General features: G+C 34.8%; 6 protein-coding genes across 7 annotated transcripts; 2 read left to right on the forward strand and 4 right to left on the reverse strand.

Moving 5' to 3' along the window:
- On the reverse strand, positions 702 to 2,743 carry LOC109346325 (protein NUCLEAR FUSION DEFECTIVE 4-like). 2 transcript variants are annotated; one of them, XM_019585823.1, is made up of 2 exons: positions 1,828 to 2,743; positions 702 to 1,788 (listed from the first exon to the last, which is right to left on the reverse strand). In XM_019585823.1, exons 1-2 carry the CDS (start codon positions 2,685 to 2,687, stop codon positions 888 to 890), a joined length of 1,761 nt encoding a protein of 586 aa, XP_019441368.1. In that variant the 5' UTR covers positions 2,688 to 2,743; the 3' UTR covers positions 702 to 887. The 2 variants fall into 2 exon arrangements, with proteins under 2 accessions (XP_019441368.1, XP_019441367.1); XM_019585822.1 differs by having other exon boundaries at positions 702 to 2,743.
- On the forward strand, positions 3,848 to 5,826 carry LOC109344735 (flocculation protein FLO11-like). Its single transcript, XM_019583489.1, has 5 exons — positions 3,848 to 3,950; positions 4,517 to 4,877; positions 4,981 to 5,032; positions 5,129 to 5,510; positions 5,605 to 5,826. Exons 1-5 carry the CDS (start codon positions 3,848 to 3,850, stop codon positions 5,628 to 5,630), a joined length of 924 nt encoding a protein of 307 aa, XP_019439034.1. The 3' UTR covers positions 5,631 to 5,826.
- LOC109346326 (RNA pseudouridine synthase 4, mitochondrial-like) lies at positions 7,539 to 10,551 on the reverse strand. Its single transcript, XM_019585824.1, has 8 exons — positions 10,158 to 10,551; positions 9,988 to 10,035; positions 9,756 to 9,836; positions 9,531 to 9,644; positions 9,348 to 9,446; positions 8,741 to 8,852; positions 8,229 to 8,275; positions 7,539 to 8,111 (listed from the first exon to the last, which is right to left on the reverse strand). Exons 1-8 carry the CDS (start codon positions 10,527 to 10,529, stop codon positions 7,746 to 7,748), a joined length of 1,239 nt encoding a protein of 412 aa, XP_019441369.1. The 5' UTR covers positions 10,530 to 10,551; the 3' UTR covers positions 7,539 to 7,745.
- On the forward strand, positions 10,985 to 12,592 carry LOC109346329. The gene is made up of 2 exons (XM_019585826.1): positions 10,985 to 11,350; positions 12,204 to 12,592. The coding sequence occupies exons 1-2, from the start codon at positions 11,024 to 11,026 to the stop codon at positions 12,321 to 12,323; spliced, it is 447 nt and encodes a 148-aa protein (XP_019441371.1). The 5' UTR covers positions 10,985 to 11,023; the 3' UTR covers positions 12,324 to 12,592.
- Positions 13,556 to 16,200, reverse strand: LOC109346327 (mitotic checkpoint protein BUB3.2-like). The gene is made up of 8 exons (XM_019585825.1): positions 15,915 to 16,200; positions 15,748 to 15,830; positions 15,393 to 15,659; positions 15,070 to 15,145; positions 14,844 to 14,924; positions 14,088 to 14,166; positions 13,896 to 13,996; positions 13,556 to 13,830 (listed from the first exon to the last, which is right to left on the reverse strand). Exons 1-8 carry the CDS (start codon positions 16,160 to 16,162, stop codon positions 13,743 to 13,745), a joined length of 1,023 nt encoding a protein of 340 aa, XP_019441370.1. The 5' UTR covers positions 16,163 to 16,200; the 3' UTR covers positions 13,556 to 13,742.
- LOC109346330 (DNA polymerase kappa-like) lies at positions 17,187 to 19,970 on the reverse strand (the record flags this gene model as incomplete). The annotated part of the gene is made up of 7 exons (XM_019585827.1): positions 17,187 to 17,455; positions 17,588 to 17,913; positions 18,056 to 18,336; positions 18,499 to 18,610; positions 18,838 to 18,929; positions 19,191 to 19,319; positions 19,916 to 19,970. Coding segments are annotated over 7 exons (1,107 nt in total), but the record flags the coding sequence as incomplete, so codon positions are not given.

Here is a 20,071-nt window from a genome sequence, read left to right on the forward strand (position 1 = left end):
AATGTTACAAGATGATAAAATTGGAAAATGAAAATTATGGCATGATAATTACTAGATGAAATTAAACAAAATTATACATGTTTAATTATTTAAATGTTTGTGAGACATATTTTGCATTTTATATAGTAGCAAATGCACATCAATGATATAAAATTATGCACATTCAATTACATATATACTTAGGGCTGGAAATAAGTCGAACCAAAGTTCAGCTCGGTTCAGCTTGATAAGAATTGGTTCGACTCGAATTCGATAAGAGTTATTTTTTAACTCGAGTTTGGCTAGGTTAAAGTTTGTGAACTGTTCGAATTGGTTCACTTGAACAACTTAAATAATTAATTAATTTAAAAAATACTGTAATTTTTTTCTATATAAATATAAATTTCTTTATACATATAATAACAATAAATATAAAAATTAATGTATGTGTCATAGTAAACATAAAAATTAGTTTATATATATATTGAGTTAGTTCATGAAACTAAGAAGTCAATGTGTATCTAACTCAAGTTTTGACTTGTTTATTTAACGAGCTCAATTTCTAGCTCAAATTCAGCTTGTTTAGTTCATGAACGACGTTTATCGAGCTAAATAAGAAATCAAGTCTCGAGCAAATATCAAATTGGTTCGATTCATTGTCAACTCTACCTATATCCCTTATACATATTTTGTTTTTATATAGGAGTATATATAACATTTCTTTAAAAAGTATGAAAAACAAAAGAAAAACCATTAATTTGGTAGATAGTATATGTGGACAGCCAACTATTTCAAATTGTAGAAAAGTAGCTAAAATTTGTTACAGCGTCTGTCATTGTCGTAGAGTCTAGAATAGTGACTAGAGGAGTTGAGTATCCAACATGTTTTCCTATTCAATTATTCATCTATCACATCTCAACTTTGGGCTTTTGTCTTCTCTCGCCACCATTAAGGACCACCGCCACCTCCGTCGTATGACCTTCATCATGCTCCTTGTATCTCTTGTATATGTCACTTTTATAAAACTTGAATGTCCTCGCTACCAATATGAGCGAAATAATGGCACCAAACAAAGTTGTTGCAGTGATAATAAAGAACGACAACTTGAAGCAACTTGCACCAACACAATTCAATTCTTGACCAATCTTTCTTTCGACCCCGTTTGATACCGATTGTCTCTTAGCTTCTTTATCATACAAGTGCCCAGTGACCATCACATTAAGCACATATAGCCCAATTGGGCTTGCTACTCCGACCAAGTTATAGAGAGTAGCATAATACTTGAGTCCAAATAACTCTGATATTATGGCAAAAACTAAAGGCCATTGTGAACCAAAACAAAACCCAATGATTACTGAAGCTGCATAGAGACCATTGGGTACATTGAAAGCTATTAGAAGATGACCAACACATGATATGATTAGTGTCATAGTGAGCATGATAGTTCTTGGAAAGTTGTATTTGGCTAGAAAATGTTCAGAAACAAACCCAGAAAAAACACGTCCTAGGTAACCCCAAATGCTCACTAGGGACACAAAAGTGCTTATGTTTTGCTTTGGGTATCCTAGAGAGGTTCCAATCTGACCCAGGTTGTCCATTGCTGTTAAAGTACCCCCACAACCACAAGTGCTAGAGATGAATAGTATTGCCATGTCAATGCTGAAAAGGGCTTGAAGTATGGTATAGTCTTCACCTCTTTCTGGGGGACTAAAAATATTTTGCCACCATCTTGTTTCTTGAACTTCTATGGAAACTCTTGCATCATCATTGTTTGATGTTTGGGCTGATGAAAGAGAGTATGAGTTATCATTCTTGTCTTCAGATACTGTTTTCACCGTCAAGGGGTCAACAAACACAAGCTGTTGGCTCTGCTGGATCTTAAATTGTTCGTAGAAAACAACCACCAGTGGAAGAAAGAGCAATAAAAGCACCACAGCAGCACTTACACCATACTCACTTTGTGTGAAAGGAACTTCTTTTTGTACTATGATCATAATCATTAGAAACCCAGCAAGACCAAGTGAAATATACAAAAACTTGTAGAAAACATTGAGCTCATTAGGCTGATGAACCACCTCTATATATCTAACAGTTCGAATAAAAACAAAAGATATAGCAGCTGGAAGCCAAGCAATGAGCAAAATCAAATCCTTAGTGTCATTGTAGTAAAAAGCAAAGTATAGTTGTGTAATGATAGCTCCGCTAAGACCCACATACCCTTTGAGGATACCTATCACAACCCCACGGCTTTGTGGGAAGTTCTTGACACAAGTAACAAAGGCACCAGTATTAGCAAAAGTTTGAGAGTTAGCACCTAAGTAGATGTATAAGCACATGTGCCATACTTGAGGTTTGGCTATTCTTCCGGTCACAGCTAACCATATCATAAAGTAGCCAAAGAAGTTGAGAACTGAACCTATGGCTAGTACCACCCAGGGTGGTGTAATCTCATTAACTAGACCAGAGAGGACACCAACGTTGGCACCTAAGTCCTTGAAGAAACTGATGAGGTTGAGAGTGGTTTGGTCATAACCAAGAGAAGCTTTAATATCATTAGAGATGAGGCCAAACATGTAGGTGGCTCCAGCGACTGACAAAATTATGAAGGAGACAAACACCACAAACCATCGACCAGTAATGACTTGGATGGTGAGGCCCTTCATGTCAGACATAGTCATGTGAGGAACACCTTTTGCACAAACTGCCATGTTAATGAGTAGTGGGAAGAGCAAAGTTGTTCTAAATTGAATAGGTGATGAAGGAGTAAGACTCCTCCCACAGGAAAGTAGTCTGAATGAATTAAAGGTCACATGTTTCTAACGTCTATTTCCTTGTCTCTTAAGCTATGAGATATTAACATACAACTAAAATAAATTTCTAAATAACAAAAATACCAAAGAAAATTCAAAATATAATATTTTTCCTATGGAAAAAATATTGTTCATGATTATTATGTGGTAATAAATTTATTGTCAATCAGAAAGAGATATTCTTGTGGAGACTCTTTTGTTGACTTGTAGTCTTTTGGGACCATTCCTTTTATTTAAATATCCGAACATTTCCCTGTTCTTTGTTGTATTCATTTTGTTTTGCTAGGATCATGATTTCATATACTGTAAATATGGGATAATCATAGTTATAAGTGGATACACATATGCTTTAAAAATACCTAAATGTTTCATATGCACAGGAAAAAAAATTCATAAAACATATAATTGTCTTTATGAAATTTCAAATAAAAAACATGTTTATCACACATCATAATAAAAAATCATCATTTAGGGCCCAAAAATAAAAATAGTATTAATTAGAGTTGAAGATTAGCCGAGTCGAACCAGAGCTTAGTTCAGCTCAACTCAAAACTCGATTTGACGTCGATACGAGTTATTTTTTAGCTCGAATTCAACTCGGTTGAAGATTACGAACTATTTGACTCAGCTCGAATTTGTTCATTTGGACAACTTAAATAATTAATTCATTTTTATATATAAAATACAACAATAAACATAAAAATAATTCAAATTCATGCTAAAATAATAATAAACATGAAAGGTTAATATATATATATATATATATATATATATATATATATTTAAATATAATATATATAAACTAATATTTTATGTTTATACTGTGTACATTATTTTCATGTTTATTGTTATTATATTTATATGTATAACTTTGTATAATATTTTTATAAATGAATTAATTATTTAAGTTATTCAAATGATTCAATTCGAGGTGAATCAAACAGTTCGTAAACTTTAACCGAACCGAGCTCGAGTTAATAAAATATCTCATATCAAACTTAAGTCGAGTTTCGAGCTGAACAAATCTTTATCAAAATAAGCTAAGTTATGATTCGACTATGTTCAACTCGTTTTTAGTGTTACCTTCAATAATCATATCCTCGATTAGTGAGTTCATCACACTACCTGCCCTGAGTTCAACTTTCGTGTTCGTCTTCCATGGTAAGTTCCTGCTAATGAATTCTAAATATTGGATGGACTAATAGTGTGAAAAATCTATTTGAAAAACTAAGTTAATGCGATTCTATTCTGGATAATGAATTTGATTACACCATAAAAATAAATCAAGGAAAGGAATAAGGTAATAACAAATTAAATGATTTAGAGATTAATTTAATATTCAAAATAATATTTTGTTAGTTAATTTAGTGTTTTAGGAATTAAATTACAAAATTGAGTGTCCGTCATGTATTACTCCTAAATTCTATATCTTTATAATTTTTCAATTTTATTTCAAATATTTTGATGTTTTAAAAAAATTAATATAAATATCTACACTTTATTTTTCAACTACTCAATTTCTTAGTTCATATTTCTACATTAATTTTTAATTTAATGTCCATTATGTATTAAGTTAGTTTATTTTAATTAATTTGTATTAATATTTTTATATAATATTAAGTTGCTTAGCGTGTAAGAAATAAAAGTTGAATATTCTTGTTATCCGCGTGAAGAACAACTAGTATAAGTATGAATGAAATGATATAAAAACGGGACATCATTATTAGCTATTAGTTCTTCTTCAAGCATGGCTGGGATTCAAGGGCAAAGTCTAGAGGTAACAGTGATTGGTTGCTCAAACTTGAAAGACAATAACTGGATTTCAAGGCAAGATCCATACATTTGTCTGGAATATGCTTCCACCAAGTTCCGTTCCAAAACCTGCGAAGATGGGGGTACGAATCCGGTGTTTCAAGAGAAGTTCGTGTTCTCTCTGATTGAAGGGCTTCGAGAGCTTACTGTGCTTGTTTGGACCGCCAACACTCTCTCACATGATGATTTGATCGGCTCCGGAAAGATCCAATTGCACAAGGTTATCTCTGAAGGTTTTGATGATTCTGGTTGGCCCCTTCATACTAGTAGTGGCAGGTCTCATTCAATTTCTTGATATTCGTATGGACATCTACTATTTCATCCTTTTGCATTCAAACCACATTTGTTGTAATACATACATTCATTTCTTCTCTGGCAGATCTGCTGGTGAAGTTAAACTCATTATGCATTATGCTAATGCAAATCAGAGGGTAACCTACTACGTACTGTTTTCATTATGAATTTATGATGATGATTAGTAAATAATAATTGGAATTAAAGAGTTGGTATTCCTTGGATATATGCAGAAATCAGAATCAATTGGTGTTCCACTAGCAAGTCCTTTATATGCTACTTCCTACCCACCTCCACCATCTGCTGCTGCACATAGTTACCCATCTCCACCACCTGCTGCTGCACATACTTACCCATCTCCCTATCCTACTTCACGTTCATATCCCGATCCCACTCCATCACCATACCCACAATCACATTCATATACCTCATCTCCCTATCCTACAACACATACACACACACATACACACTCACACTCACCTTCCTATCCTGCTACTTCATACTCACACTCAGCTCCCTATCCTACTTCACACTCACACTCAGCTCCCTATCCACCACCATCATCATCATACGCTGCTGCCTCTTCACCTTATCCCCGACCTCCATACCCACCTGGTACGTAGTACGTAGTAATAATAATTATTATTATTATTTTCTTACTTGTTTGCTTTTCTCCTTTATTTAATTTCTAATCACAATCCTTATCCAGGAACGTACCCTCCAGCACCATACTAGCATCATATTGATCTTCTACATTCTCAAGCAAGCAACGAGGCAACAGCACTGAATTTTTGAATGTATAACTTTACTCTATTCTTGTTGTTAGTCTTTATTTCCTTGGTACTTACTTGTAAGTACTATATGTTTACATGAGTCATGTCCTTCAATAAAAAATAAGTTGCTTGTAATGTCACTCTATCTGCATTCTCACTGGTAATGTTTAGATATTCATATCTATAACTGTTTCCATCAATTAATACATACAAGAATATTATTATGCTTTAGCAAAAGACTAAATACAGTATAATGGAAGCAAGATGCTCTTGTCTGTGGCAATTTCTAGAGTCATGAAATAATATAAAAGAAGGTAACTGAGTTTAAATAAAAAATTTATACAATTATCATTGATTAATATATAGATATTATAGTATTAAATTAATTACTAACTTAATATAATATTAACTCAAAATAACACATCATACTAAAAACTTCCAAATCAAAATGTGTGGGAAAAAGAACTAGCCCAATGGCCTATTGTAACCGGTTATAAGAAAGAACAAGATCTTTTTAAATAAGTGATTGTTTTCTCATGTTTTCAATAGAAAAAAATATGTTTTTATGTAAAAGGATAAAAATATTATTACATTTTGTATTTTGTATATTATTGTGTAACATTTGCTTTTCTATTAATTGAGGCAATTCTTATTTTACAAGAAACGAGTTATATAACGGTTATAAGGAGAGAGAGAAATTTGTGAGAAACGAATTCGAGAGTAAAATGAAATTTTGTATTGTTTAATTAAATGATTAAAAAAAAGAAAAAAATGATTTTACTCCCTCATTCTTCTTTCTCACATTCTCTTTAATGAAAGAAAAAAGAAATTTGGTGGATCCACTTCATTTTTTTCATCAGCCAAAGGAAAGAAAAATCTTTCACATGAAACTTCTTTTCACTCATTTTCCTTCTCCTATTTTTCTCCTCTAATTAACTTAAAATGCTTTCAACTTTTCATTCATCCTTGTATAATAACTTTCTCTTGCAAGTTGCAACCACCATAGCTTCAATGATATCTATTCTAAATGTCAATGGAGAATAATAAGATGGAATATTTCTTGAAAAGCCACTCAAATAATGGAGTAGTGTTGAAGCTGCCAGAGAGGAAGAAGCATGAATAGTGCGGGTTGCAGAGATGTAACCTTCCAAGACCTGACCCACAGCAACAGCAAAAGGCTTGATTAACAAACAAGAGAGCCGACGAAATCAATGGAATGAAGAATGTTAGACATGGAATGGGTAGAGAAAGCTCGATTCCAGAGTGGAGACCTCGCATTTCATTTCGTTAACACTTTGTATACATGCAATTTCATATTATTACTTTAAAACTACATTCATCTCTATAACATGAATTAGCACTTTGTATACATACAATGGAATGAAGAAAAAGGAATTACTCTCTCACTTTTGATTGGAATACACCTTTTTTATATTACCCAAAAAAATAATATTGCAAAAACACTTGATATTGGATTAAAAACCTTGTATTTTAGAGAAAAAAATGCATTGTAAAGAAATTGATGTACCTTAAATAGCAGCTTAACTGTGAATTGAGGAAAACATAATATTTGTACATTGAATGGACTAAGGAGTCATAAAATGATCAAATAGTAAGGATGGAAGACTTAGAAAATAGAGTGATAAGGAGGTTGGATGTTCAATTCCCACCCACCACAAAATATTAACATTCTACAGTTGCAAGTACTTTAATTTTATAGGAACCAGTTGCAAGTACTTTAATTTTATTATGCATGAATGAATTGGCTCTATTCATTATCATTTACCAAAATTCATTCCCTTTTAAATCCATGACGATAATTAAATGGCGATATAGCTTCACCAGCTAAGCACAACATAGATTCGGAATCAAAAATTGTTTGCAGTGTGTGCTTAATGGATGGTGAAGAATGTAATGTCAAATGAGTTATTCAAGTAATAATGCCGACTGAGTTCTGAAGGAACCAAAGTGGCAACCTATATTACTAACACCATGATGTAAATTGGTGACTTGTGTTGTGTGAATAGGCAGCATAAATTAACTTGATGGAATCAGAAAAGGCTGTAACCATAACTCCTCAAGAATTGGTAAATTCCCAACTTCTTTGCATGTATGGAGGCAAAGCCGCCACCAACTCGAGGCTTTCCACTCCTAAAAGATCACAGCTTCTGCTGGAACCTGATTCAACATTCTGCAGTGATTCACATATATTGGGCAACACTATTTGCTTGCAATGAAGGTGTAAACGAGGACGCTTCTCACATATGCTCCCTTTCTTCATATTAAGGCCAAATGGTAGGAGTGTTTCAGTTTCTTCCTTGAGAAGCTCCTCACTCGAGTCCTCCTCATCCTCAAAAAGTCCCCATTTCTTGTGAGCTTGCCATCCATACTTGTAGTCCCCAACTATTGGTGTACCTAGCACCTCAGCACAGTGGACACGCAGCTACAGTACACACAATTACAACACAAATTATGGTGAATCATATCTTATGAATTCATGATAAAACATTTCAGGTAGCAAAACCAAGATCACCAGTTATGATTCTTCGTTTTTTTATACCTGGTGTTTTCTACCAGTTAAAGGGGACAGCTCCAACCATGTGTAACCTGCATTATTAGCAATACCATAAGTAGGGGTTCTCAACAAAGAAGAGAAGATAATTTTTGCAAGAAAGTTCAAGTTGATAAAGAGGCGGGAAATTCATCAAGAGCTTTCTATATATTTTAGGCTCAAGTCTTGACAAACAGGCCTGATGTCCCAAAAATCATCAGAGGACATTGTCAAAGTGGTAGAACGATGCATGCATTTTGGAAGAGAGTAATAAAACTACCACCTACTTTGGAAGGTACCACACTTACAACAAAGAAGCAAGCATTTTTTACATTGCAATAATTCCATAAGTAGTGGCATTAATTATTACTTATACCAATAATGAGATTTTCTGACTCCGTGATTGTTGTGTTAGAAAACAAGTTAACCTAGCACTTACTAGTATGATCACTCATGCCAACCTATAAAGAAGGTAACTTTGATCTTAAAGTAAGCTTCATTAGTCATTACTCATTACAAACCATTTGATGATGATCCAATCACTTTGTACTCTGTAACTGCATGCTGAGATGACACTGATGTAGACTTGTCAACAACAGTTATTCGGTCAGATTTCCCATTGTCGACCACCACCTGAAACCAAATAGAGGGTTAAAAAACTTTGTAGCTACTAATGAGGAGCTTTCTATAGTTAATCAAATCATTGATCTGCTAATTTAATATAGGAAGCTAATTCAGGTTATGGGCTATTTCATAGAGTACCCGTAAGACCTAGACATTCATGTGGTACCAGGGAGTTGGTCTTTAGCCCATGTGTATGAGGCCACATCATATGCAAACTAATTTGTTTTGAAGTTGTTTCATTGGTTGACAAGGCATCTAAAACATTAGAGGAAACACAATGACTAAAAACTAAAAAGGGAGCTATCAGAAGATCAGATGGGTAATTCTTTATACAACACAGTTCCTACTATCCAAGAAAAATAATTGTTCGAACAATTTTCTTCTAATGGAGGATCTGGTAAATTAAGATTTCTGACAGCATGAACAATTGATGTTTCAGATGTTAGATGGTTTAACAAGGAACAAATGGGGATGTAACTTAAGTAGTGTGAATATGGATACAACCTTACCAAGTGAAGCGGTAACCAACCCCTTCGGACGTCTTGGGCATCCAATGACCATTGCCCAGTACCTTCTTTGTAGGATTGTCTTATCTGTGGCAATCTATTTAAGATGAAACAGCACCAAGTGGTGAGCATAATGCTGAGAAGGTTACATGATGAAAAAGGAGAATGATGAGTGACTGACATTGTGTGAAGCGGTGGAAGTTTTGTCACGGAAGATGGAATGGAGAATTGTAGCACTAGTGTGTGTTCTTGCCATCACCAGAATGCCGGAACAATCTCTATCTAGTCTATGCACCTGATATACATACATACATACATTGAATGAGGTAGTTAGTTGATAGTGTAATTGTGAGAAAGCAGAAAATATAGTAATTGAGAAAGGTGAATAATGAAGTAGGTAGCTCACCAAACGAGGGGGTTCCGAGTAATCATAATTTAAAGATGCAGCAGCTAATACATCTAAACTGTGCTTGATATTAATGCCACCCTATTTAAACACACAGAGAGAGAGAGACAGTTAGAGTAAGAGTGGGTGAGTATAACTGCAAAAGAAAATGAATTATTATTTCGTGCCATTTATAATTGTTGCAAGCTACGGTAACAACAAAAAATGAAAATGAAGGGAGATAGATAGAAACCTGGACAGGTAATCCTGGGGGTTTGTTGAGGACAAGAAGAGCAGGATCCTAGTTTTGATAATAAGTATTAAAATTATATATATTTATATCATAGCAATGCTAATATCTCATAAATAAATAAATAAATAAAATGAAGAGTGAAATGAAATAATAATAAAAAATGGAGAAACCTTATAGATGAGAAGAGTACGAATAAAGTTGATTTGTTTATCTGTAAGAGGAGGATGGGAATGAGAGAGGTGTTTGTGTTTGTGTGTAGGAGGAGGAGTTTGCTTAACAGATTGAGGAAGAAAGATAAGATCTCCAGAGTTTAAAGTGTCCTTAGGTGAGAGCCTTTTGAAGGAAGTATGATTGGGAGGTTGTGTCCGAACCTGCCTCAAACGAAAGAGCTTGTGAACAAGTGTTTTTGGTATTTGAGGGCAGCACCGAGTAACCCATTTCAGTGCAGTGATCGTTGAAGGAGATGAGATTTGATTCCCATTCTTCACATTCACAAGGGTTGGGATGAAGGGAGGAAGAGTAAGCCATTTAGAAGAAGCCATCAACAAACAAACAAAGAACAACAACAACAAATATCTGCTACTTAACCACATTGTCCGGCCCAATTTATTACACTAAACACAGGCCCAAACTATCATTTTTGTTGTTTGATGCATAAAGGCTAAAGTTGTTTGTTGTTGGACTTGGACGCATAATACCTTCAAATATTGATTACAAACCGAGTATTTATATCCGCCCTCCATCAATCTTGAAGTTAAAGATGCCTAATAACACAAATCATTGCTCAACATCATATGGATCAATCATCACATGTACTAAAATAAGGTCTGATAAATATTTGAAGTCAGCTAACTTTCAAAATTATAAGGCCTCACGTGTAATATTTTTAACATTTAAAATGATATGGAAATCAGGATTCATAAAGGGTGTTTTGGTAAATTGGGAGAGTGGGGGGATTTGAGGAGGCGGAGAGATAACATATAGTTATTAGTGTATTGGGGTTTCATCTTCATTCTCTCTCTCTCTCTCTCAGAAAATGGTTGCTGCTTCAATGTCCTCCTCATTGGGGTTATTCTCCATTCCAACCTTCCACGTCACAGAAACACACTCACCCTCTCTCATCACTCTCAGGCCACATGCTCCTCCTCCTTCTTCTGTTAAGTTACCCGTGATGCGAAAAGTGAAGACATTAGCTACAGTGTCTCCTCCTCCTCCTCCACCACCACCACCAGGTAAGACACGTGGCATCATGAAGCCACGCAGAGTCTCACCTGAGATGCAGGAACTTATCGGACTTCCAGAGATTTCAAGAACTCAAGCACTCAAACACATTTGGGCTTACATTAAGCAAAACAATCTTCAGGTCTCACTTTAATCTTTTTTTCCTCTCTTTTCGGTCTGCCTTCCCATGTTTTAGGGTTTCTTTTTCTAAAACTTTGTGGATAAGGTCTTTTGTTGTAGGTTCCGACACCAACAAAAAAAATTAAATCTTTATCTTAAGGAAAAGGCTGAAGAATCCCACAATAATAGAATTTCAGTCATGGGCCATTGTAAAGTTCAAACCTTTTAGGCCTCAACCACCTCGCCTCTTATATCTGCTTAACCAAACCAATTCATACATACACATTCTCAACCAATTATCACATCGTTTATTTCTTTGTTTTTTCTAACGTTTTTAGGCATGTTCTGGGACAGAGTGACTCTTGAGACTTGAGACTCATTTGGGATTGAATCTGTTGTTTGCTTCTACCTAGCTTCTAAAGAAGCTAGGTGACACTATCTTACAATACCATTCATTTTTTTTACAAAACTACATGAATGTGGGAATTAGTTGTGCCTGACCTTTTCTAAACTCTTTCGCCGACAACTTTTTTACACTCATTCTGCTTTATCTCTATGATGACTTTTCTGAATGTGATGAATGTGCAATTGTGTCAAGTTGATATTATAATGAATGATTTAGAGGAATTCTATGGTCAATTTTGGAGACATAAGCCATTAATTTCCTGGTGCTTAATATGTTAGTGATAAATATTTTGAGGAACTCTTGCTTGTACAAGTGTTCAGTGTGAAGTATTTAATGATTCCATGTCATCCATAAACTTGGATGTTCTGTGATATTTTCTAATTCAGTGGTGCAATTACAAATAGATTCAGTAACATATTAAACCTTCTTGGATTAGATTTGACTAAGTTGTTACTTGTAATTGTGATAGGACCCTGAAAACAAGAAGGTTATAATTTGTGATGAGAAGCTGAAGAAGGTATTTGCTGGAAGAGATCAAGTTGGCATGCTTGAGATAGCTGGATTGATTAGCCCCCACTTCCTTAAGTGACTGCAAGTTTTTGAATTCTGCAAACGATCTATGAAATTTTGTTTTATGCAGGTCATGTTTTGGTCTATGAATCAAGTATATTTGAGAATATTATGTCCTGCAACATAGTAGCCTTAGTTTTTTAGTACTTGGTGTACATTGAACAATTTCGTTTTGAATGATGTATGGCTCTGCAACAAGCGTTTTTTACTGACTTCTAAATTTTTTATTTGACATCTTGAATATTATCGTGGTGTTATGTTTTATATAATTATTATTATTCTGTTGTCTGCATGGGAATGGTTTCATAGCATTGGAATTTAGCAATCAGTAGTTCTCATGAGAAAGATATGATATAGTTTTGGCATTTCATGACATGATTTTATATTATGGCACTGGTGGAGACATTCAAGGCCTTTTATTTTAAAAAACTATGTTTTTATTTCCTGCAAATATATTGAATTCGACTACACCACAACATTACTTGAATGAAAAGGGGTATTTTTGAACTCTAATAATTGTTTTGCAGCCCAAAGATGGCACCCCAAATTTATAAACCTATCCATAAATTCAGCTGAGTATTTGGAATGCAAACCCAAAAAAATCAATCGGACAAACAACCTTTAGCATCAATGACTTCCATTATATCAATTTGGGGTCACACCTCCTTTGCACGGACACAGTACCACAAAACATGCAATCTAGATTCACAAACTTCACAGTGGCGATAGGACGAGAAGTTCAATACCTTTTTGCGGTTTTATTAGATAAATTAGATCAATAACCCACCTGAGAAAGAGGCAAATATGGTCCATAGGTGCCGGATTATCATTAACCCTTTTAACGTGCACCTTTTAGCTCGTTTATGTGGATCTTAGGTGATATATTGTTTTCTAGATGAACATATCGGGTGATAAATTGCAATTTGAGAACTCTTATCTACAACTTGTCATGGTAGTACTTGAACAGCAAGAGTCGAATGGAATAATAATGGTAATGTTGAACAAGAAACATTGATATTGTAACTTGCAAACACACCCAACTCACTTTTTTGTAGTGGATAAAATTAGCATATTGTATGGACAATTTGAGCCCACCATCGTGATCCCATGTGAACATATTTATATTGTGCATTCAACATCCAAAAGAAATGACAGTTTGTGAAAAGCATAACAATAGTAGTCATCCCGAGTTTAACAATTTCAATTTACTGTACAACATTACAATCATAACATTCTAGGGAAACTGGATACTGGACAAACAAAATAGAATGCTGAAATCTCACCCAGATTGTATCTAGAGTTTGGAAATTAGCTAATGCTTCACAAAATTAGTTTACATGTAGTTTCAGTGTACACAAGAAAGAAGTGAACAAAGTACACAGTAGAAATGACAGAAAATAAGTTCTATTTTTCAAAACTACCATCAGGAATCAGTGAATCACGCTGGAGGATTGGCATAGACTTTGGGTTTTGGCTTGACCTCTATCTCGTTTACACTACGAACATAGATAGCATCTTGTTCATGCCTGCAAAAGAAATTGATATGTTAAAACTCATTCAGTGAATGAGGAGATAGAGAGAGAGAATTTACGGTTTTGGTCCATCTTCAAATGTGTAACTTGATGCAACAGCAAGGAGGCGTCCATCTCTGCTAAATGAAAGTGCAGCAATGCTACTTGGATATTTTGAGTACTGGAAGAAGAAACAGCAATTTAGTAATTTAATGCAGTATCATAACTGTAATCAGGTTCGTCAAGTTTAGTCAAGGGGAAAGGGGAAAAACCTGATACAGTCTCTTCTTGTTACTTCCGTCCCAAACATTAACATAACCGTCACAACCTCCAGTGGCAAATGTACCATATCTGCATGAAGATTTTTTATAAAGCATTTTGTTAATCACTAGTCCATCAATGTAACAGTTGGTAATCCAAGCATGTTCTACACGTGCAATTTCAAATTCCATTTAAGGTTGTATCACCAATTACATCTTGGGTGAATGATACAATATCACTGACATGGCAAAGCATAGAGAAATAATTAAGCAAGCATTTTCAACTTAGCTAATTTTGTTCAATTACGTATTGCTTAATATAGTAATCACAAACTCACCACAAGCCAAGAACAAACATAATATCTCCGACTCAGTTTCCCACATTGATTTTTGGGATTGAGTTTCACAACTGATCATGATCTGATCCCCATTCAGTTCTTATGCAACCTATCTTTCAGAGCATACTTGCAAGCACTTAATTTCTTAAATTTCATGGCTATGCCCATGACTAATATAGTAAAATGAACAAAAAGGACGTGTTCTAAAAAAAGGAATATAATTTACTCTTGATACAATGCTAAGAGATTTGCCCTTCCCTGACCAATCCACTGTAGCAACTCTCGGCCGGTAATCATTTTTCGGACAAAATCAAGAGGTTGATTTCACAGTATACCTTAACTTACAGTCTGTTTTAACCCTCTTTAGCATGCCTTCTAAATTATTGAGATTATAAATTTCAGTACATGAAGAACTCCAAAAATTACTTACATGGGGTGGAATGCCATAGCATTTACAGGATACACAATGTCCCTTCCAGCTTCAGATTTTCTGTGACACTTGAAAGCATATCTGCACATAGTTTTGGAAGCCATTTAGGCAAGAAGATTTAACGCATGCTATTTCTATTTCGTATATAAAGATGACAGCAAGATATCCAGAACAGTAAATTTCAAAGTTATAGATATGGCATGAATAGAAAGATAATAATAAATACTTTTTTGCTTGGCTAGGCTCAGAAAGGTCAAAGAACTCCATGGCAACCCGCCCTTCGACAGAACTAAGTGCATATCCTGCAAAAGAATACTTATGTAAGTAGCAAAGAGTATATCAAATATATAGGCTGAGAAAACCAGCACAAAAGAATTTGCTCTTGAACATTTATGCCTGTGGATAAATTTGTGATGCTCATAAAGAAGATTTAAAGCACGGCCTAAGCAAATGCATACTAGTGGAAGATCAAAATTGCTAATGTTTAGAATGAAAATTGAAGTGTAAGTGTTTGAAATGATTGTAAAATGAAGAAAGGGTGAAGTGTACCAGTTCCATTTGGGTAACAACGCACACATCTGGTTTGATATTTCAATGATGATTCTCTTCGTTGCTCAGGTTGAGACATGTTCCTCAAATCATAAACATTAACATGCCTTCCAGCGGTTGCTACAACGAGGCGATGGCCAACAAGCGATAGAGAGTAAACACGCTCAGGTTGTGGATATGTGCCAACAAGAGTGTGGTGTTGGCCACTTGCACCTCTAGGGTCCCAACATTTAATGGTTTTGTCCCAACTTCCAGTGACCAATTGGCCTATACAGTATGTGTGAGTGGGAAAAGTAAGAGAATGAAAATGTTAGTGATAATGTAAAGGGCGAAGGGGTGAGGTAAAAGTAAAAACCTGCAGCATAGGAGTAGTCGAGGCAACGAACAGGAGCATCATGGGTTCCCAAAATATCCTCCTTGTTAGAGCTGAAAACGAGTCTGTGTGTGTATGAATGTAGGAATTAGATGAATGAATGAATGTATATAGAAATAGGAATAGAAAGAGTATAAAGAGAGACTAACCGCCTAACAGTGTTATCAGAGGAGGCACTGAAACCAGAAGAATCATCATGGAAGCAACAATCAAGGACTGGACCAGAGTGAAGGAATTGAGATCTGAGGATATTAGCAGTTGCGTCATATAATCGAACACTCTTATCCCATGAGGATACAAGAAGGAGATCACTGTGATTTGAGAATCGAAGGTTAGATATTCCATCCAATGGAGGATTCGACAACTCTCTCCCCACTCCAACACCCACACTCGACATTCTTAGGGTTTTCAATTTTCAAATTAAAATACAAAATACAAAATACAAATAGAAAGAGAGGGAACTGGGATTCATGTCTTTAATATATGCCAGGCCCATTTCATCTTCGGCCCAAATATCCAATCATAGTGGATGATGTCTTTAATGAAGCAAAGAGTGCTTCCAGCTTTGCAATTTCATTATTTCATTATCCTCATTCTATGGAATAGGATCCTTCTTATTAAGCTTTTGATACAAATATTAATCACATCACTCACTTCATACTTCTATTGGGTAAAGAATGTAAGGGAACATATCATTCATATAATAATTTTCATACTTCAAGTAATGAAGCTCTAACGAACATTATTTACACTAAGTTACTAACTTTCCTTTACAAACGATCAGTTAAAATAGAAAACGTGATAATTTTTTACTGGTATCACAGACAACGGCAAGAAATTGGTGAAAAAAAAATATAATTATTAACATTGATTATTAGTTTGTTTTTTAGAATTTTACTAAATTATTGACATTTATATGTGTAGTTACACAGAATACAAACTTTTTAATTGTAGATTATAATATCAGTATAAAAATTTATACATAATTAATATATAATTCACCATTTTGTAAAGTCATTGATAATATAAAAGCATCATTGTCACGATCTAATTTTCCTCCTAATATTGGAGAGAAAATATAAAAGCAATGTTCACAATTTTTTCTTTCCCCTCTTTTTCATTCCTTCACTTTTCAACCCAACTAAAAATATTGCCTTAGTATATGCGTGATTCTTCGAACAACCGCTTCCACTTAAGAAGATTGAAAAGACTGAGGTTCATCACTAACCTATAAAGATTGAAGATTGATGAAAAGCCAGAAGAATGCGTTTGGAACCACTTATCATTTTTATGAAAACCAATTTTAGTAACTAGTCCATTCAACTTGGAGACAATGTATTAGCTTATTGTGAAAGGTAACAACATTTACTCTAAAATATGCCACAGGAATTGAAGTGTTATATTCACACACTAGTAGTTTAGTACCAAACTACAAATTATGAATAAAATTTACATATGTTACTGGGAAGAATTGCATACCTATTATAAGTAATTTCTAGATGTCGAGTTATGCTGTATAGAACTGTATACAGAATTTTTTTTGACTGGAGAAACATTATTATAGCTTGAAAGCTTTGATTACTTTTTAACAAAAAAATAATCAAGGGCCATATATCTGCCTTCTTTCTGCATCAACTTTTGCTTCTTGGATTTGCTTTGGTTAGTAGCGATTCGATTCTTCAGATCCCTACTGATAGGAACATAAATTAGTCACATTAATAAAACCTCAGCAAGCAAAACTCTATACACGTACATTCTACAATTCATATCTACTACTTTGTTACAACAAACATATGCCATGTGTATAAAATGAATATTTTACCTTTGACTCAGAACAGATGTTCTTTGGTGAGTCCTAGATTCTTCTTTTTGAAGCTTCTCAGCAAGATGATAATCAGAGTGCTCTAATCTTTCCTCAACAAAGCTTGGCGGCATTTCTATTCCACAGAGTGAACATTTGTAGTCATTCAACCACAACATTGTCTTTTCTTGAAAAGAAGAATTAAGTCGCTCATCCTCCAAGAGATTAGACCCATCATTTACATTAATATCCTCAAACTGTCCACTGGAAGAAGAAAAAGTTGATCCCAGCACTTCTGTACCTCCGCTGCAGTAACTAATTGAAGCATCTTTTCCAAACGTTTGCACCTGCTAAATTTAGCAGACAGCATAAATAGTAGTCACAGAAAATGATGGGCATCCACTAAATCAATGAATCTATTTCTAAAATTGATGTATATGAGCAAGTCAGTAGCTATTTAAAATAATTAAGGGGGAGAAACAGATATACCTCCTCTTCACCATCATTTTTCCGCACACTGCAACTTCGCTGATCAACATCTAATGAATGGTTATCATCAAAAGGATATGTCCAATCATGTTGAAATTTCTGCCGACTGTCAATGGAAAGATCAGTTTCTGTATCACTGATAAAATCATGATCTGTAACGTCTGCAAAAGAATTATAATTTCCTTTAGTGTCGCCTGAGTTAATGAAGTTGGTAATGGTCTTCTGTGTTGGATCCAATGTAGCACCAGACTTCTCTCCATTAAACTGTGATACTCTAAGGCCTGAGAAGAGAAGCAAAATCATTGTTACAATCTGAAACATATAAAGTACCAATGTAAACGTTTTTTATTTGGGTAGTCTACATTTGTTAGTAAATACTGTCTTACCTTGGACTTGGTCCCCATTTTAAGATTCATAAGAATTGTATAAACACAGAAACACACCTATCAATCTTACTGAAATAGGAAGTTCAGCTTTTAGCAGCTTTGAAGCATGCTTCAAGATATCCTCACTTGAGCTGATGTAGCTTTGTAAAGTCACAGCTCTAGTCCTAACCTGTAAATTGCACATTTATTAGCAGTTGCTATAAGGTGCTTAAAACTAAAATCTGGAAAATTCAACAAATCGCAATATCCTTGAGAATAAGAACATTGCTCTTCAACAAGTGACATTTTCCCAATAGAGCTTTATCCATAGAGGAGAAAAAACAAGCTAAAGAATTGTGCTTGAATCAGTGCTGGGAACATATGCGAGACAAAACAGAATCAAGACATTAGTAATACCTCAAAGGAAGCTGTTTTCAGTTTCAGAGTCAATGTTCGGCCACATAGACCCTCTTTTTGCATGTCCATGGACAGCATTTCAGCAAGCTCCGCTGCAGACATAAAAGCTTTACATGACTAATTGTGATGAGTTAAACATAATTACAGTCTAATTTAATGCCGAAGCTGTTTTGGAAAGCCGTAAATGTGTAATGAATTTATTATGCAACCCAACCCATCTGAATCCCAAATGTTTGAGTTTCAACTCAAGAGGTTCTCCAAGTTTCAATCAATTAACTAGAATTACAGATGACAACGTTGAAAAGTTGAAAACCAAGAAAGTTCCCCAAAGATAACATAGACAAGGCAGATACCCAATCTTTTGTACAACAGCGCTCCATCCTCAGTGGTAGAAAATGTTCTTTCATTACTAATACTTTTCCGACATCTTACTTGGGGAGAATCTGTCCTCCCAATACCTAAACCTACAGCGAGAAAAAAATCTGCAGCAAATTGACAAAAAGAAACATGTTACTAAAGGATTCACATATTCAACTTGGAATGAAACATACCAGTGGAATACATGAATTACAGTTAGAAAAATTAAAATAGAGAGCAGAAGATTGAAGGGTGGCCCAATGTACCAGGCTCCAACCTAGTGGAGTCTGGGGAGGGAAGACGTACGCATCCTTAACCTCGAAAGCGGAAAATATTGTTTCCTGGATTTGAACATGTGGCCTCCTCTGGTAACTAAGAGGCAACCTTACTGTTGTGCCGAGGCTCATCCTCTATAAATCATAAGATTAGAAGAGAGAAATTTAAAATGGAAGTACGAATAATTATAACAATAATAGAAAAGAATCCTTCTATTAACTCTGGTCCAACTGCCTTGTAAAAGTAGGTAATTTCTTATGGTTGTAAATATAACTTGTGTGCTGACTTTGCATGTTAGTCAAGAAAACAGAAGCACATAAACATGTAAATGCAGGCACCTAAACATTAAATGTAGGAAATCTCAAGGGGTTTAAATATAACTTGTGTACTATAGTATTAGTTGTGCATGTTGATCAAGAAAACAGTGACCCTCAGAGAGATGTACCTGCTGTTGACTGGGAGAAAAGAGCACAGAGGTAACTACCCTTCTCGATAGGATGAGGACAAGAATAAGGATGAGGATGAGGATGAGAATGTGGAAGAGGATGAGGAAGAGAATAGGATGTGGACGAGGATAAGGATGAGGATAAGGATAGGATGA

The sequence above is a fragment of the Lupinus angustifolius genome, chromosome LG04 (genome assembly GCF_001865875.1).
Source record: "Lupinus angustifolius cultivar Tanjil chromosome LG04, LupAngTanjil_v1.0, whole genome shotgun sequence".
Classification (NCBI taxonomy): Eukaryota; Viridiplantae; Streptophyta; class Magnoliopsida; order Fabales; family Fabaceae; genus Lupinus; species Lupinus angustifolius.